We start from the raw sequence: 14,073 nt of genomic DNA on the forward strand, positions 1-14,073 counted from the left end.
GCGGGGGGCGGGGGGGGCCGAGGTTGAAACGGCGAACCGAAGGATTAATCACTTCTCCCCATTACATCAGCAGCCCCCGCCCTTTCCTCCGAGCACCTCCTCTCCCAGAATCGTCGCTACGCACTAGCGCTCTCTTCACCCAACCCCCGCTCTATTATATGCCCTGATACCTCCCCATTATCACCCGCCCCACCACACTCCCCCTCTCCTCCTTCCCCCCTCCTTGGCTGGGGAGGGAGGAAACCCGAGAGAGGAAACAGGGCGTTGAAGGAAGGGACTTGGCGATAAGAGCAGAGGCCCCATTGGCCCGAAGGTTGTATAAGCGCCTTCCATTGGCTGCTTTGCCGGAATCCCCGCCCCTCGACTTCCCCGCCCATTCGCCCCTCCCCCGACGCCCCGCGGCCCTCCCCCGCGCCCCTAGCCAGCCCCGCGGCGGGGAGGGACCGACTGGGCGAGTGGCGGCTCCGGCGGTGTCAATGGCTCCTCCTGCCACGGAGCAGCAGCAGAAGCAGCGGCGACGGGGCTGAGGAGGAGAAGGAAAGGCTCCTTTAAGGAGGAGTTACGACGACGCCTCTTTTTCCCCCTATCTCCTCCCTTCACACTCATTTCCCCTTCGCCGAGGAGAGAAGGGGGGGAGGAGAGAGAAGAGGCCGAAGAAAGAGAGAAAAAATTCCTCTCAGAAATCTCTTTCAGGGGGTGTGGGGGGGAGGAAGAGAAAAAAAAAAAAAGAGCCGGGCGCCCCCTGCTCCCTCCCTCCCTTCTCTCCCTCTCTTCTCCTCCTTCTCCCTTCCTCACCCGCCCGCCCACTCCCCCCGCCGCCGGAGACGCCGCTCGGGAGTCGGCGGGACCGGGGTCTGTCTCCTCAGCCGCCGACGCCGCGCTTCGCCTCGGGATCCCCAGGCGGGCGGACGCCCTTTCTTTCTTTCTCTCGCTCTGCCCGTCTTTCTGTCTCCGTCCCTCGCCGCCGCCCCGCCCGGCGGCCTCGGCCTTCCCCGTGCGTCAGGCCCGCCCGCCGGGCCTCGCTCGGTCTCTGTTTGTCTCCGCGGGCCTTTCTCTTGACTCGGGGTCTCGCTCGCTCCTCCACCCTTACCATCTCCCCTTCCTCTCACCCCTTTTCCTTCCTCCCCCCTCTCCCCACCCCCTTCTCCTGCCCCGGAGCTCGCGGTGCGTGTGCGTGTGTGTGTCCCTCCGCCGACGCCGCCACCTCAGCCCGGCAAATGAACTCCGTCCGAGCCGCCAACCGGAGACCCAGGCGAGTGTCGCGGCCGCGCCCGGTGCAGCAACAGCAGCAGCAGCAGCAACCCCCGCAGCAGCCGCCGCCGCAGCCGCCCCAGCAGCAGCCGCCGCAGCAGCAGCCTCCGCCGCCGCCGCAGCAACAGCAGCAGCAGCAGCAGCCTCCGCCGCCGCCACCGCCGCCTCCGCCGCTGCCCCAGGAGCGGAACAACGCCGGCGAGCGGGGTAAGGCCGCGCTCCCTCCTCGCCGCCCGCCGGGTCGGACGCCCGGCTGACCGGGACCCGCGGGAAGGGAAGCCGGGGCGGGGGCGGCCTGTGCACCCGGGGGTGGGAGACGGAGGTTGAGCGGAGGCGGGTCCCCCGGTGCCGCAGTGTCAGCCCGGCTTGGGCCCCGGCCGGCAGGAAAAGCCGCGGCTTCCCGACTCGCCCGGGCTCTAGCTCAGGCCGCGCTTTGTTTGGTTTCGGGGGCTTGGCACCCTCTCCCCCCACCCATCCTTCTGGCTTCTCGGCTCGCTCACGGACCCCGCAGGAGTCTGTTGGTGGGTGGGGGAAGAGCGAAGGGTGGGATTTCCCCCTTCTCGGCAGTCTTCCACGGTTTGGTCTCCCGTTTCTAATAGGAGGTGGGGGGAGCGGCTGGGAGTGATCGGGTGGTTGGGGCTGGCTGGGGAACTTGTTTTTCCCCCTTTTCTCTGTTAGCCTCCCCCTTCCTGTGGAGGAGGGGAGAGGGGGACTCGGAGTGGTCGGTGGTGTTGGCCGGGGAACTTGTTTCCCCCCGCCCCCCTCCCTAAGTCACGGGGTAGGGGGAGCAGCTTCTCTTCTCCCAACCCCACGATGTTTGCTGCGCAGTTTGGCTTTAGTTACAGAACCCCGGGGAAGGACCCGTTAAAGCAAGACCTTTAAGTAAATGTAGAATCCATCGGCCATTTCCAGCCCCCTCCCTCGTGTGCAGTGCAGTTACCCTTCCGCTCTATCTACACCCCTCTCGCCTGTACCCCCGCCCCGGCGTACCCCCAGGCCACTGTGTTACTCCTCCATCTCCCAGTGGGATTTGAACGCCCCTTCCTTAGAACTGGCCCCTCGGGAGAGTGTGTGTGCATATCTGTGTGTGTATGTGTGTGTGTGCGTGTGTGTGTTGTGTCCAAGGCCTAGTGAAATGTGTCATTTGGACTCAACTGTGCAGCTCTGTCTGGTAACCACCATTGTCTAAGGGCTGAGGCTCCGGAGGGTTGGATTCTTGCTTTAGCAAAAATAATGTTCAGTTCTACTTTGAAGATGTGGTTATTTGGGGAGGTTCAGGAGGTGGGGTGTTGCACCTTGGTCTCCAAATGCAACTATTCTCTTTATTAGCTGCTCTCAGTGGGGGTGGAGGTCAGTACCGTATTTATGTATACGGTTGTTTTAAGAAGGAGGAGAATTGTTAGGAGACATTTTGCGTGTTTTCGTTGGCGGATTAAGGTTAATTTTATGTGCGTTGATTGTCACACCTCCTTTGATTAAGGGAATTAAGATTAAATGCTTTTTTAAAATTATACATTCTTTCCTTAAAAATTGTTTTATTGTTCTTGATCAAAATACTTAACAAATGAAAGAGGGAGATGATAATCTGAAAAAATAGTTTAAAGGGTTTTCACTAGTCACTGCTACAGATAGTCCTTGTGAAAGCAGTTTTCTATATGTTGCTTGAAAGAATGTGATGTTTCAAGCCAGTTAGAGGTCTTGTGCAACATTATTGGTAATGTGTTTTAATGATTCTTGGATACATTTATAATTTTTTTGTAAATTAAAAATATTTGTAGTTTCAGCATTTCCTTTTACATTTGCATATCAGGGTTCTCCTGTGTTCCATTCAAATAATATTCAAGTCTCCTTCCAGAATTGGTACTATATGTAATAGAGTTGACTATTTTTTGAGAAAACAGTGACACTGGATTGAAATCATAATGCGGATTCTATTGCTAGAAGTAAGCTTTTCCAAGATGTACTGATTTGTTAATTTACGTTAACAGTGGATCAGATCCTTTCAGCCAAACTTAGTCTCATTGTGTAGTTTTAAATGTTAATTCTGAATCTCCTTTTCACGATTTGTGTGTATTTTCAAACCTAGTTGAGGTCCTTATATCTTGGTCACTTTTCTTCATTTGTTTGAAATTATTAGCTTCTAAAGTCTATTTCCTTTTGAAGTAAAGTGACTTGGTAGTTGGCAGTCACATGCTGGAGTGTCATTTTTCTTTTCTTTGATATCCATAAACTGACTAAGATGTTCATGAATCAGAATTTCAGTATGTGCCCAACCAAATGGTAAATCATATTCACTGTAGGGTTGTTACTTTGCTGCTGCTGGTAGGAACTGTTCTGGAGATTCTATGTTGGCACAGAGGGGGAAAGAACTTGCTGATTAGCCTTCAGGGAAAATGCTGTGGGTCTTTTGGAGGGCAAATAAATGGCCTCAAAATGAATGAAACATTAAGATGAATTAAAAGAGTAAAATAAAAAAGATTTTGCTAGTTTTATGTAAAACACATGTCATTCTTTGAAAATTGGCATTTTGATTATATTTTAAAGGTACAGTTCTCATAATGATCAGAAGCTAGTAGCCAAGAAGAATGCTTTTCATTTTAACAGTTTTATGGAGTATGCAAAGTGTCACTATTTCTGGTTTAAATAGGAAAGGTTTTTTGTTTGTTTGAAAATATGCTGGGTTTCATAATTTTGACAAGGTAATGAAGGAACTACAGCTAATGTTGTGCGTGTGCATGTTTTACTTTTTACTAACTTTTAATGGATATGTAACTCTTGCATTAGAGTCTTAGATAGAGTTACATAATAGTGCATCAGACAGCTTTCCAAGTAGGGAATTGAAGTGAGACTGTTTCAAGGCAACTTAAGTTATTTCAGTCTATATAAAAGAATCACTTATTTCATGTAAAGGGTGGACTTAAGGCTTTTATAGTAATAAAAGTTATAGGATAGTGTATTTTTTCAAGCAAAAATTCTGTCAGAACTGGTTTTTAGTTGCTTCTTTGCCCTCATGTTAATTAGTCTAAAAACTTCCTTGACACCTCCTTTGTATTTGAATGTTTGTAAATGGCCAATGTTTAAAGAAGAAAGAAACAGCTTTATGGAGCGAAATCTTATGAGGACTTTTCAAAGCCTTGCTTGGGGGAGATTTTCTTACACCCCACATTGAGAAATAATCAGCCTCCGTGTTTCATGGAATGCTTTCTTCATTCATTTTACCCGAAATGGTCCACTGTCTAAAGAAGGAATACAAATCATGAGCATTTTTAGGCTGTTAATTTAAAATCCTGAGTTTAGGATTTCACATACCACTTTAAGCTGGTAGAAAATAATTTGTGTTCCACATAGGGACCCTTTGATAATATATTGCAGATTCAGTGAAACTGAAAGTAGTGTGGGGTTGGATTTTATATATTCGTTTTCTTTTAAAATCCTAAAAGGATTTAGTTTTTGTAACTTGTTCTGCTGAATTTATCTTGCAATCTATTTGGTAGTCTTTTTTTAGAAGTATGTATGAGGAAAGCTTACAAGTCTGCAGAAGTGCTATGTATTCTGAGCATTTTCAGTTTCTAGTTGTTAAAATTGATTACTTTGAATAGGTATTAAATGCACGTGATTTAAAATTCAAAAGTCCCTTTCCTAAACCTGCCTTCAGCTACCAAATTCTCCTACCTGGCATCAGTCTATTGATTGATTATTATGTCTGCTATTAATTTCTCATTTATTATGTTTTAATAAAAGATGGAATTTGACTTCTGAAAATCTTGATATGGAAGTTTTGGAAAATAAGTGTAATTTTCTAGTTATTGGGAAATTCATAAGATTGAAGTGCTGAAATTTTAACTGTGATCATTTATAGTTCAAGAAATGCAATGAATACAATATATTAATGGATTTTGCTATTAACTTCTAGTCTGAAATAATTATATAGAGTAAAAATGTAATCAGTCTCTTTAATCCCATATTTGTGGGATTAAAATCTCACCTGTTATCCTGGAATTATAGTCTTTTTTTTTTTTTTAAGTGAACTTTTGAAGTAGTTCAGTATGTATAGTATTACATAAAATATTTCTGATGTAGCTACATATTTATTATATGCAACAGTCAGGAAACTCCTTAGTGTTCTATTCATGCGTGCTAATTATACTTTTCTGTGGGGTTTTAGCCCATTATTTTACCTTCGGGTTCTTCCTACTGCATACAGAATGAGGAACTTCTGCAAACTTTATAGATAGAAGAGTTCTGGACAAGGAACCTGATTTTTCCTCTTTTAGGAATTATGTACTGTGGGTCACTGCTCTCCCATCTTGTGACTAAACCTTCAAAATATTTACATGGCCTTAGAAGAGAGATGCCTCTCAACTGTGTCTGTATGTGTGTGTGCATGTGTGTGTGTGGCCTGTTTCTCAACACTTAGAAATTATTTGAGGAATAGAAATGGGATAGTGACAATACTGTTGTTAGAGTTCTGCTGATAAGGCCTAAGGGTTGTCCCTATACTGTTTGTCTCTTTCATTACTGGAAATTCTGGCAAACCTGAGGAAAGGCCAACCAGCTTGGAGACCTACCGGGTAAGGCAACAAAGACCCAGTTAGTGAGGACCCTTGAACTTAAGTTTGGCAGAATTCAAGGCTAGTGAGTATTTTATCAGTCTTTTTCTTCTATTTGTTTTAATTTTGAAAATAAACAGTCTATAGTAATGAGTTATTTCAACTTGAGGTCTCTTATTGTTCCCTCTTTTATTCCTAACAAGTTACCCTTATTTTGTATCTATCTTGTCCCATTGGTCTCTGAAGGGTACTCTGTTTTAGGCCTTCCATTTCTCAAAATTTATCAGTCATTTAAATTACATTCTTGTCTTCCAGAGAACTCTGTTTAATATGTGAGGTTGTAAGCAAGGTACCCCCAAGGTGGCAGTTGTTACCCTCTGAAAATAAAATTATAAAGAAGCAAAATATAAGGGATGAGACAGTTGGGGGTAGTATGATGGCTAGAGCGCAGAGTTAGAGCTAGCTAGATGTGGGTTCTAATCCTAGCTATACCAGTAGTGAGCTATTTGACATGGGGCAAACAATGTAACCTCTCTGAGCCTTGCTTTATTATCTTTAAAATAGGGACAGTAACACTTGTCTTAGCAGTAATTGTAAAGATAAGAGATAGTAAAGTACCTAGCATATGGTAGATGCTCAATAAATGGCAGCTCTTTTAAATATCAAAAATAATAGTAAGGAATTGAAGCAGCCATTTATAAAACTAAATCTAAGAGATAAAATGCGTATGAGTCGCTAAAGAGTTTCCGTCATATCCCAAAATGCAGTCTGGGTGATGTGGTATAATCTCAGAGAAACTGATTTGCAATTATAAATCACTAATCTTATATCTAATGAATTGAAATATTCTTTGAAAAAAGAATAAGAAAATGGAAGAAATGGGTATTTGGAATAATAATAAACAGTGACTCTGTTTCTTCTTACATACTAGAGTCTGTGCCAGACACTTTTCTTATATACTGTCCCTCTTAGCAATTCTCTACGATGGCTGTTAACGTAGCAGTGAATATGCTTGGTAAGTAGCAGAGAAGAATTTCGAAATTGATTTATATCACCTGGTCTTTCCATAAACAGGGGAAGATACTGAAATACATTTGGCAGAATATCTCCATCACTTTTACAGAAAGGAATAACCTAGCCCTTGCAGCACATCAGTCCCCTGTCTTATCCCATCTTTTCTGTCGGAGGCAGATACAGTAGTCCGATGCCAATGATTGTTAAGTCATTTGGTTTCATGTTTTCTGAGTAGCTTTCTGATCATAATTTTACCTCATGTAGATTTGTCTCCAGATGAGATTGCACTGATTGGCTCACATGTTTTTCCAGTTTGTTGATGAGATCACTAAGCACTCATTGTGCAAAGAAGGGTAGATTTCCCTTGAATTACTCATAAGTTATGAATAAAGGGTGTTAAGTCATTTTTTAATTCATAGTTATAGACTGGACTGTTTCAGGAAGGAAAAAAATGTGAGTTAAATTAGACTTCAGTATGAATTTTGACAGGTTTGTAGACTAAATATCCTTTTCTTACCATAGCTTGGTGTCTTTACATGCATAGCTTTGGGTTTTTATATAAGTTTGGTTAACACAAAAAATGTGCTTAAACTTAATCCTTAGAAAATAGAAAAATGAAACTAAGTGACTTCCTTTACATAATTTATTGTAATTGAAGGCAAATATTGAAAATATTTACTTTACTTTGAAAATGAATGCGCTGTGTATTTTTTTATTTTAAAACACCCCAAATAAGATAGCGTAGTTAAAAGCAAATGCAAATCATTTAAGTTAGTTGTTTATTCTCCCAATTTTTAAAAATCTAGTTGTCAAGTGTTCTGCCCTTCTAACAGATGGAAAATTGTATGACTGTGTTCAAAAAAGGAGAAAACATTCCCTCAACTGGTGGCTAAACCTTAAAAAGCATTAATGGGACTTCCCTGGTGGTCCAGTGGTTAAGACTCTGTGCTTCCAGGGCAGGGGGCACGGGTTCGATCCCTGGTCCGGGAAATTCCGCATACTGTGTGGTGTGGCCAAAAAATCCCAAAAAAAATCCAAAAAACATTAATGTATACTTTCACATATCATTAGAGATGAGGTGCCATTCATCTTTTTTGTGAAGAGAGCCTACTTTTCGCTTTTCTCAAAGCTTAGAAATATTTCTACTGATAGAAATGGAGTAAGAAACTGTGCTTTAAAATTATTTTTCTGGTAACAGTGATAATCTTAGTTTCACAGTTTTCCCGTAGTGTACACTCAGCACTCATATGGTTGAGTTGGGTTGTGTCAGAATCTTTGATTGCTGCAAGTTTGTGTGGAATTAACTGGCTACTATGTGGATTCACCCTTTGGCATTGGTTTCTTTAGTACCATGTGTTGATAACTGACTTGCATGAGTTTAGCCTTTACTGGTTTGCTGACTCTACTTGGATTTAGATATGAGAATTCTTTTTGCACTCAAGTATTGATTTTGTATCTTGCATCCATAGTATATAAATATATATATAATGTGTGTATATATGTGTATACATATATACATGTGTATGCGTAAGAACACATGGCTTTATGAGACTCCTAACGCTTAGGAGGAAGGGAGTGGGGAAAAGGAAAGGCATAGTCACCTGCTATAGTTTTGAGGGTTGGTGTGTATATATATGTCATTAGTAATTGATCTACTTTTTTGAAAAAAGAAAAAAATAACAGGCTTTAAGGATAATTAGAAGTGAGTAGAATTCAACAATGGTAAGTAGGAGTCACTCAAGTTTGTATCATGGCAGAGAAGATCAAACAAGACTTGTTTAAAATAAATGGAGATGGGTGAAGACACTATATTTTGAAATCTAGTATTTTTGGCAAACCAATTGTATTATAAAAGAAATTGTGGAATTGCTCATTTTCCTTCTTTATATAGAAGAAATTTCTTATTTACAGTTATTTGTTAAAAGTAGACACAGAACTTTGAATCACTGTTGTACACCTGAAACTTATATAATACTGTACATCAACTATGCCTCAATTTAAAAACGTAGACACAGCTATTCACAGTTGTGTGCGAATGACTGATATCTTTGTAATCCTTTGAAATATATTTGCATTTTAAGAAACTGATTATTTGGTCAAATTTTCATATTTTAAGCTCAGTAAAAGTAGGAGAAATAAGCAATTTGGAGAAAGACTTTTTGGGTAGGAGTGCTCCCTCAGAGGCAAAATGAGCTCATCAGAGGAGGGGGAGAGTGGAAGATTTTTGTGAGAATCACTTACCTTACATATTTATTTTTCCTAATCGACTACTTCTGAACCTAAAATTTGTCTAAAGTTTCACTTTTTCTTCCCCCCAAAAGAGTAATTTTGAGTTGATGGTTTGGAGAAAAGAGAAAGAATTTGAGCAGGTACAAGTGACAGTATGTATGGGTCATTTACATTAACAATGGTCATTTGATTAGAAACCGTCTATATGTAACTTTATATATCTATATGTGTATGTACTATATATATAACTACATATAGTTATTTAAATTGTAGAAATAACTTTTATTAGTTTATTTTAAGATTTATTTATTTATTTATTTTTGGCTACATTGGGTCTTAGTCGCGGCATGGGGGATCTTCTTTGAGGCACATGAGACCTTTAGTTGCAGAACGCGGGCTTCTCTCTCTAGTTGTGGCATGTGGGTTTTCTCTCTCTAGTTGTTGCGCCCGGGCTTCAGGGTGCACGGGCTCTGTAGTTTTCGGCATGCAGGCTCTCTAGTTGAGGCGTGTAAGCTCAGTAGTTGTGGTGCGCAGGCTTAGTTGCCCCAGGGCACGTGGGCTCTTAGTTCCCTGACCAGGGATCGAACCCACATCCCCTGCATTGTATGGCGGATTCTTTACCACTGGACCACCAGGGAAGACCCTATTGGTTTTTTCCAACTTAAGGTTTTGGTGAATGTATACAAGTGCACACAAATCACTGATGTACAGCTTGATGACTTTTCACAAAGTGAACATATCTGTGTAATCAGTAATACCTAGATCAAGAAATAAACTACCAGCATCCCAGAAGTATCCCCCACCCCCACCAGTGCCTTCCCACTCACTACCCCCAACCTTATCTTTCTAACTGCTTGAATTAGTTTTACCTGTTTTTGAACTTTAAATGTAATCATCTAATATATGTGTATGTATAGCTGATTCATTTTGTTATAAAGCAGAAACTAACACACCACTGTAAAGCAGTTATACTCCAATAAAGATGTTTAAAAAAATAATAATAAGGGCTTCCCTGGTGGCACAGTGGTTGAGAGTCCGCCTGCTGATGCAGGGAACACGGGTTCGTGCTCTGGTCTGGGAAGATCCCACATGCCACGGAGCGGCTGGGCCCGTGAGCCATGGCCGCTGGGCCTGCGTGTCCGGAGCCTGTGCTCCGCAACGGGAGAGGCCACAACAGTGAGAGGCCCGTGTACCGCAAAATAATAATAATAAACAAAATATAACATACAAAAAAAATAAATATAATCATCTAGTATGTATTCCTGATTGTTTGACTTATTTTGCTTAATATTTGTATGTCAGTTTCATCCATGTTGTTGCTTGTAGCAATAGTTCATTCTTGTTGCTGAATAAGATTACATTGTATGAATAAACTGCAATTTATCCATTCTACAACTGATGGATATAGAGTTGTTTCTGTATTTGGCTGTCAGGAATAGTGCTGCTATGAGCATTTTATATTTATCTTCATGAGCACATATACACGTTCCCTTTAAGTTTTATACCTCAACATATGCCATATTTATCTTTTCCAAGGGCAAAACTTCCATTTACTTCGCAAGAAATGGAAGATAAAACAGCTTTAAGACAGATATGAATATGGCCTCTTATAATTATGTTGTTGAAACTATTTTATTTCAAATATTAGTGTTTTTCTTAAATTTTTTGATAATTCCACTTATGTATCCTTTAACAGTCCGGTATTAGGCAGTTTACCCATCAACTTAATATGCTTTAATTTTCCCCAGAGATCATAGGTTGGGTTATTTTGAGGAGAGGGGAAATCTTTTTTATATTCAGGGATTTTTAAAACTACTGTGGACCTTAATATGTAATTCTGAGTCTTAAGTCCAAAAACTGTTGTTTCTTTTTGCTACTGCCATAATTTTGTTTGTCCTTTTTTGTTTGGAACCCTGTTTCTTACTACTTTTTTAAACTTATCCTTTTAACTCCTGTGAAAATATTTTGCTATTGTTCGGTCAGTTTCATTTTATTTCTTGTTTTTCTGCATATATTGATTATCCTTTGTTATCTTACATTCAGCTTATTTATAAATTATAAAACTTTCACAGAAAAATTGGGGCACATTTTGCTCTCAGAGTTGTTTTTTTAGTCCTTGTCTACATCTCTTCGTTCCTTTCATATAGGAAGGTGTAAAAGTGCCTCTGCCAGCATCATCGATAAGTTCTTCCTGAAGTGAAAGATTGTGCTGAAGTGCTAGTGATTTATAAGCTTGTATACCCTATGATACAAGTATTCCCTGAGATTGACAGATGGGCTCTGTTCTTAAAGAACTACTTGCTTGAAACTGATGATACAGTAGCCTCAGATACCAAAGGAGTAAGATTTCATTATTTCATGTCTGCTCTTTCAGCACTTAACAGTCCAGTGTTAGTACTAACAGTTGTTCTTTCTTGTCTACAACAAGCAGTGTGGAGAAGACTGTCACCTTCCTTTACATTTTTTTAATTATTATTTTTAACCATAGCCATAGTCAGTAAATGTTGCTTGTTAAGTTTGGGAGGGATAAGGAGCCTGAGCTTTTTCAAAGTGGCTTATTCTTTTTTCTGCAGTTGTTTCTTAATCTCATTTCTAAATTAGAAGATTTTAAATAAGCTGACTTTTGAGATGGTCTGAAACTCTTTCTGTATCATTTGAGTTACCAGTATAAATAAGTGAGGTCTGAATTTGGGTATTACTATACAGATATATTTCTTGCTTTGATGGAACTTAAAGTTGAGCTAGAGACTGAATATAAATAACATCTGAGATCAAGATGACTTGAAATAAGCGTGTTGGTATTATTTTCATTGTCTTCTGGTACATATTTTTTTAAGAATGAATATGTGTGTGTGTGTGTAGGTGTATGTATCTGGAGTTTCATTTGTAACCTTATCTTTAGACTGTTTGCTGAGACCATACTCTCTTAGAGAGTTTTCAGTTAAATGCTATTAAGATGAAGTTTTGTTATGACTCCCTACTCTTCGGTTTATGTTTTACCCTTTAATCATTGGTTGAATTACCTTTGTGCCACACTTAGAAAGTTGTTGCAGCTTACACATTAAGCCAAGTTATAGCGTTTCTACGTAACTGAGAAAGAAGCACGTGCCTAGTGAAGGAAATTACCCACAGAGTTGGGGTCATTCATCTTGTTTTCATAGTATTTGCCCTTCTTCATTACATTCATTGTTTCGTCCGTATATGCAGAAACTGAGAGTAGGTTAAAGTTACATTATGTTGCTAGAATTTAAGCTCAACTGCAGAAATAATACAACACTTTCGGGTTCTTTATAGCATCTGTAATCCCACATACCTAGTAGTCGTAACTCTCAGGATGCCTTCATAGATTTTTCTGATTCTGTCTTAGTATCTCTATTGCCACATCTCATGGGGAACCTGTTCTCTACTTCTGAATTACTTGGTTTGAGAACCTCTTAGCTGAAATCTTTAAAGCTGAAAAACTGAGCTGGGAGATCTGGATGTAGTGAGCTTGTCCAGGGTTTGTAAAGTTTACATACCAATCATAGACGTACTTTGATAACACACACATACACACAGTGAAACTGGGAATAGGCACTCTTGATATTGTGAAGTGTCTAAAATTTTTTGGTAAAATGTTAACAGTAGTGTCTTAGGATGGTGGAGGTGAGATGACTTTTTTAATTCTTTCTATAATTCTTTGTTTTTCGAAGACTGTATATGGAATCTGGAAGGAGGGAGGTTTGTATTTATTTTAAAGAATTTAATAGTTCTGATTGTGATGTGAACTCATTCTGCTTGGTTTGATGACATAGTCCCCACGTGGGTCATTTTAGATATGAATAAAAACTTAAAACTCTACATTTTTCAATGCTGTAAGTGTGTTTTAAGTACTTATTAATTTATGGACATTTTGGGGTTTTGTATTTATTATAACTTTAGGATAGTAATTGGCTAATATCATATATAGGAAATGAGGATAACTGATGATCAGGAATTCAGAATTAAAAACAAAATTTGATATTTGGAACTTTGAGCCAGTGATACTGTCTTCCCAGGATAAGTTTCTGACTGTAGATTATGGTAGTAAATACATACAAATAATATTTTAATTACATGCCTGGCTGAATGATGGAAGATGGAAATTAAGTGTGCAAATGAACTGCATAGTTAGGGGAAAAAAGATTTATTATTGTTCACAACAGATGGCTACTTCCTCTGTACCCTGGTGGTGTGGATTCATGTCTATTTGATAATTTTATACAGGGGGACAATTTTTTTTTCATAAAACTGGTGTTAGCTCTGAAGAAATTAATGGCTATCAGTTTATTAAGTTCCAACAGGGATTGCTAAGGGAAATTGTTTCATCGTTATCAGTTTTTTAAAAAGCCACATTCCTCCCCTTCTAAGATACTATATTCTAAGAAGTTTTGGACTGTGGGATCTAATGTGTTTGGGAATAAATAAGAACCTGGCAATGTCTTTCAAAAAATAGGGGCCTTTGAAGTTAACTTTAGTAATTAGATTGGGAATTAACTTATCTCACACTCACCTGACTAGTCTTCTGATTATCTTTATAAACCCAAACCAGGAGAAAACAAGCATTTTCCTCTTACAAAATACACTAAAACTTTCATTGAATGAGGTGAACTGTTTGGCTTTTTTTTTTTTTTAAGTAGGGGCTATTAATATGGTTTAGGGCAAATCAGTCATTAAATGTAGATTCTAGATAGTGATCAACATAGTTTTATGAAGAGCTGATTACAGATATATTTAAAGTGTTTTTCTGAAGTAGTGACTTGGTAGCTGAAGAGGGAACAGGAACAACAGAGCCAGGTTTAAATAAAACACTTTATTTTATGAAGCAGTCATACTGATGTTGTGACAGTTGGGGGAACTTTAAGTTGTATTATATGGAAGCTACAACTTGTAAAAATAGTGCTAGACAGTTGCAAATAGATATTTACTAAATGGTTGTTTTTTCCCTTCACCTTCCTTTCCTGGACTCAAATTTGTTCACATAATCACTGATTTAAACGACCAAGCATAT

At 40.0% G+C, this 14,073-nt stretch overlaps 1 protein-coding gene across 1 annotated transcript in view; it reads left to right on the forward strand.

Annotated features, from left to right (window-relative positions):
• Window positions 1-544: 544 nt before the first annotated feature.
• FBXO11 (F-box protein 11) overlaps window positions 545-14,073 on the forward strand; it is a 100,164-nt gene continuing 86,635 nt past the window's right edge. The window contains exon 1 of the mRNA XM_030857730.2: window positions 545-1,458. Within this exon, the coding sequence (XP_030713590.1) occupies window positions 1,218-1,458 (241 nt within the window). The 5' untranslated portion in view covers window positions 545-1,217. The remainder of the gene's footprint in view (window positions 1,459-14,073) is intronic.

The sequence above is a fragment of the Globicephala melas genome, chromosome 12 (genome assembly GCF_963455315.2).
Source record: "Globicephala melas chromosome 12, mGloMel1.2, whole genome shotgun sequence".
Classification (NCBI taxonomy): Eukaryota; Metazoa; Chordata; class Mammalia; order Artiodactyla; family Delphinidae; genus Globicephala; species Globicephala melas.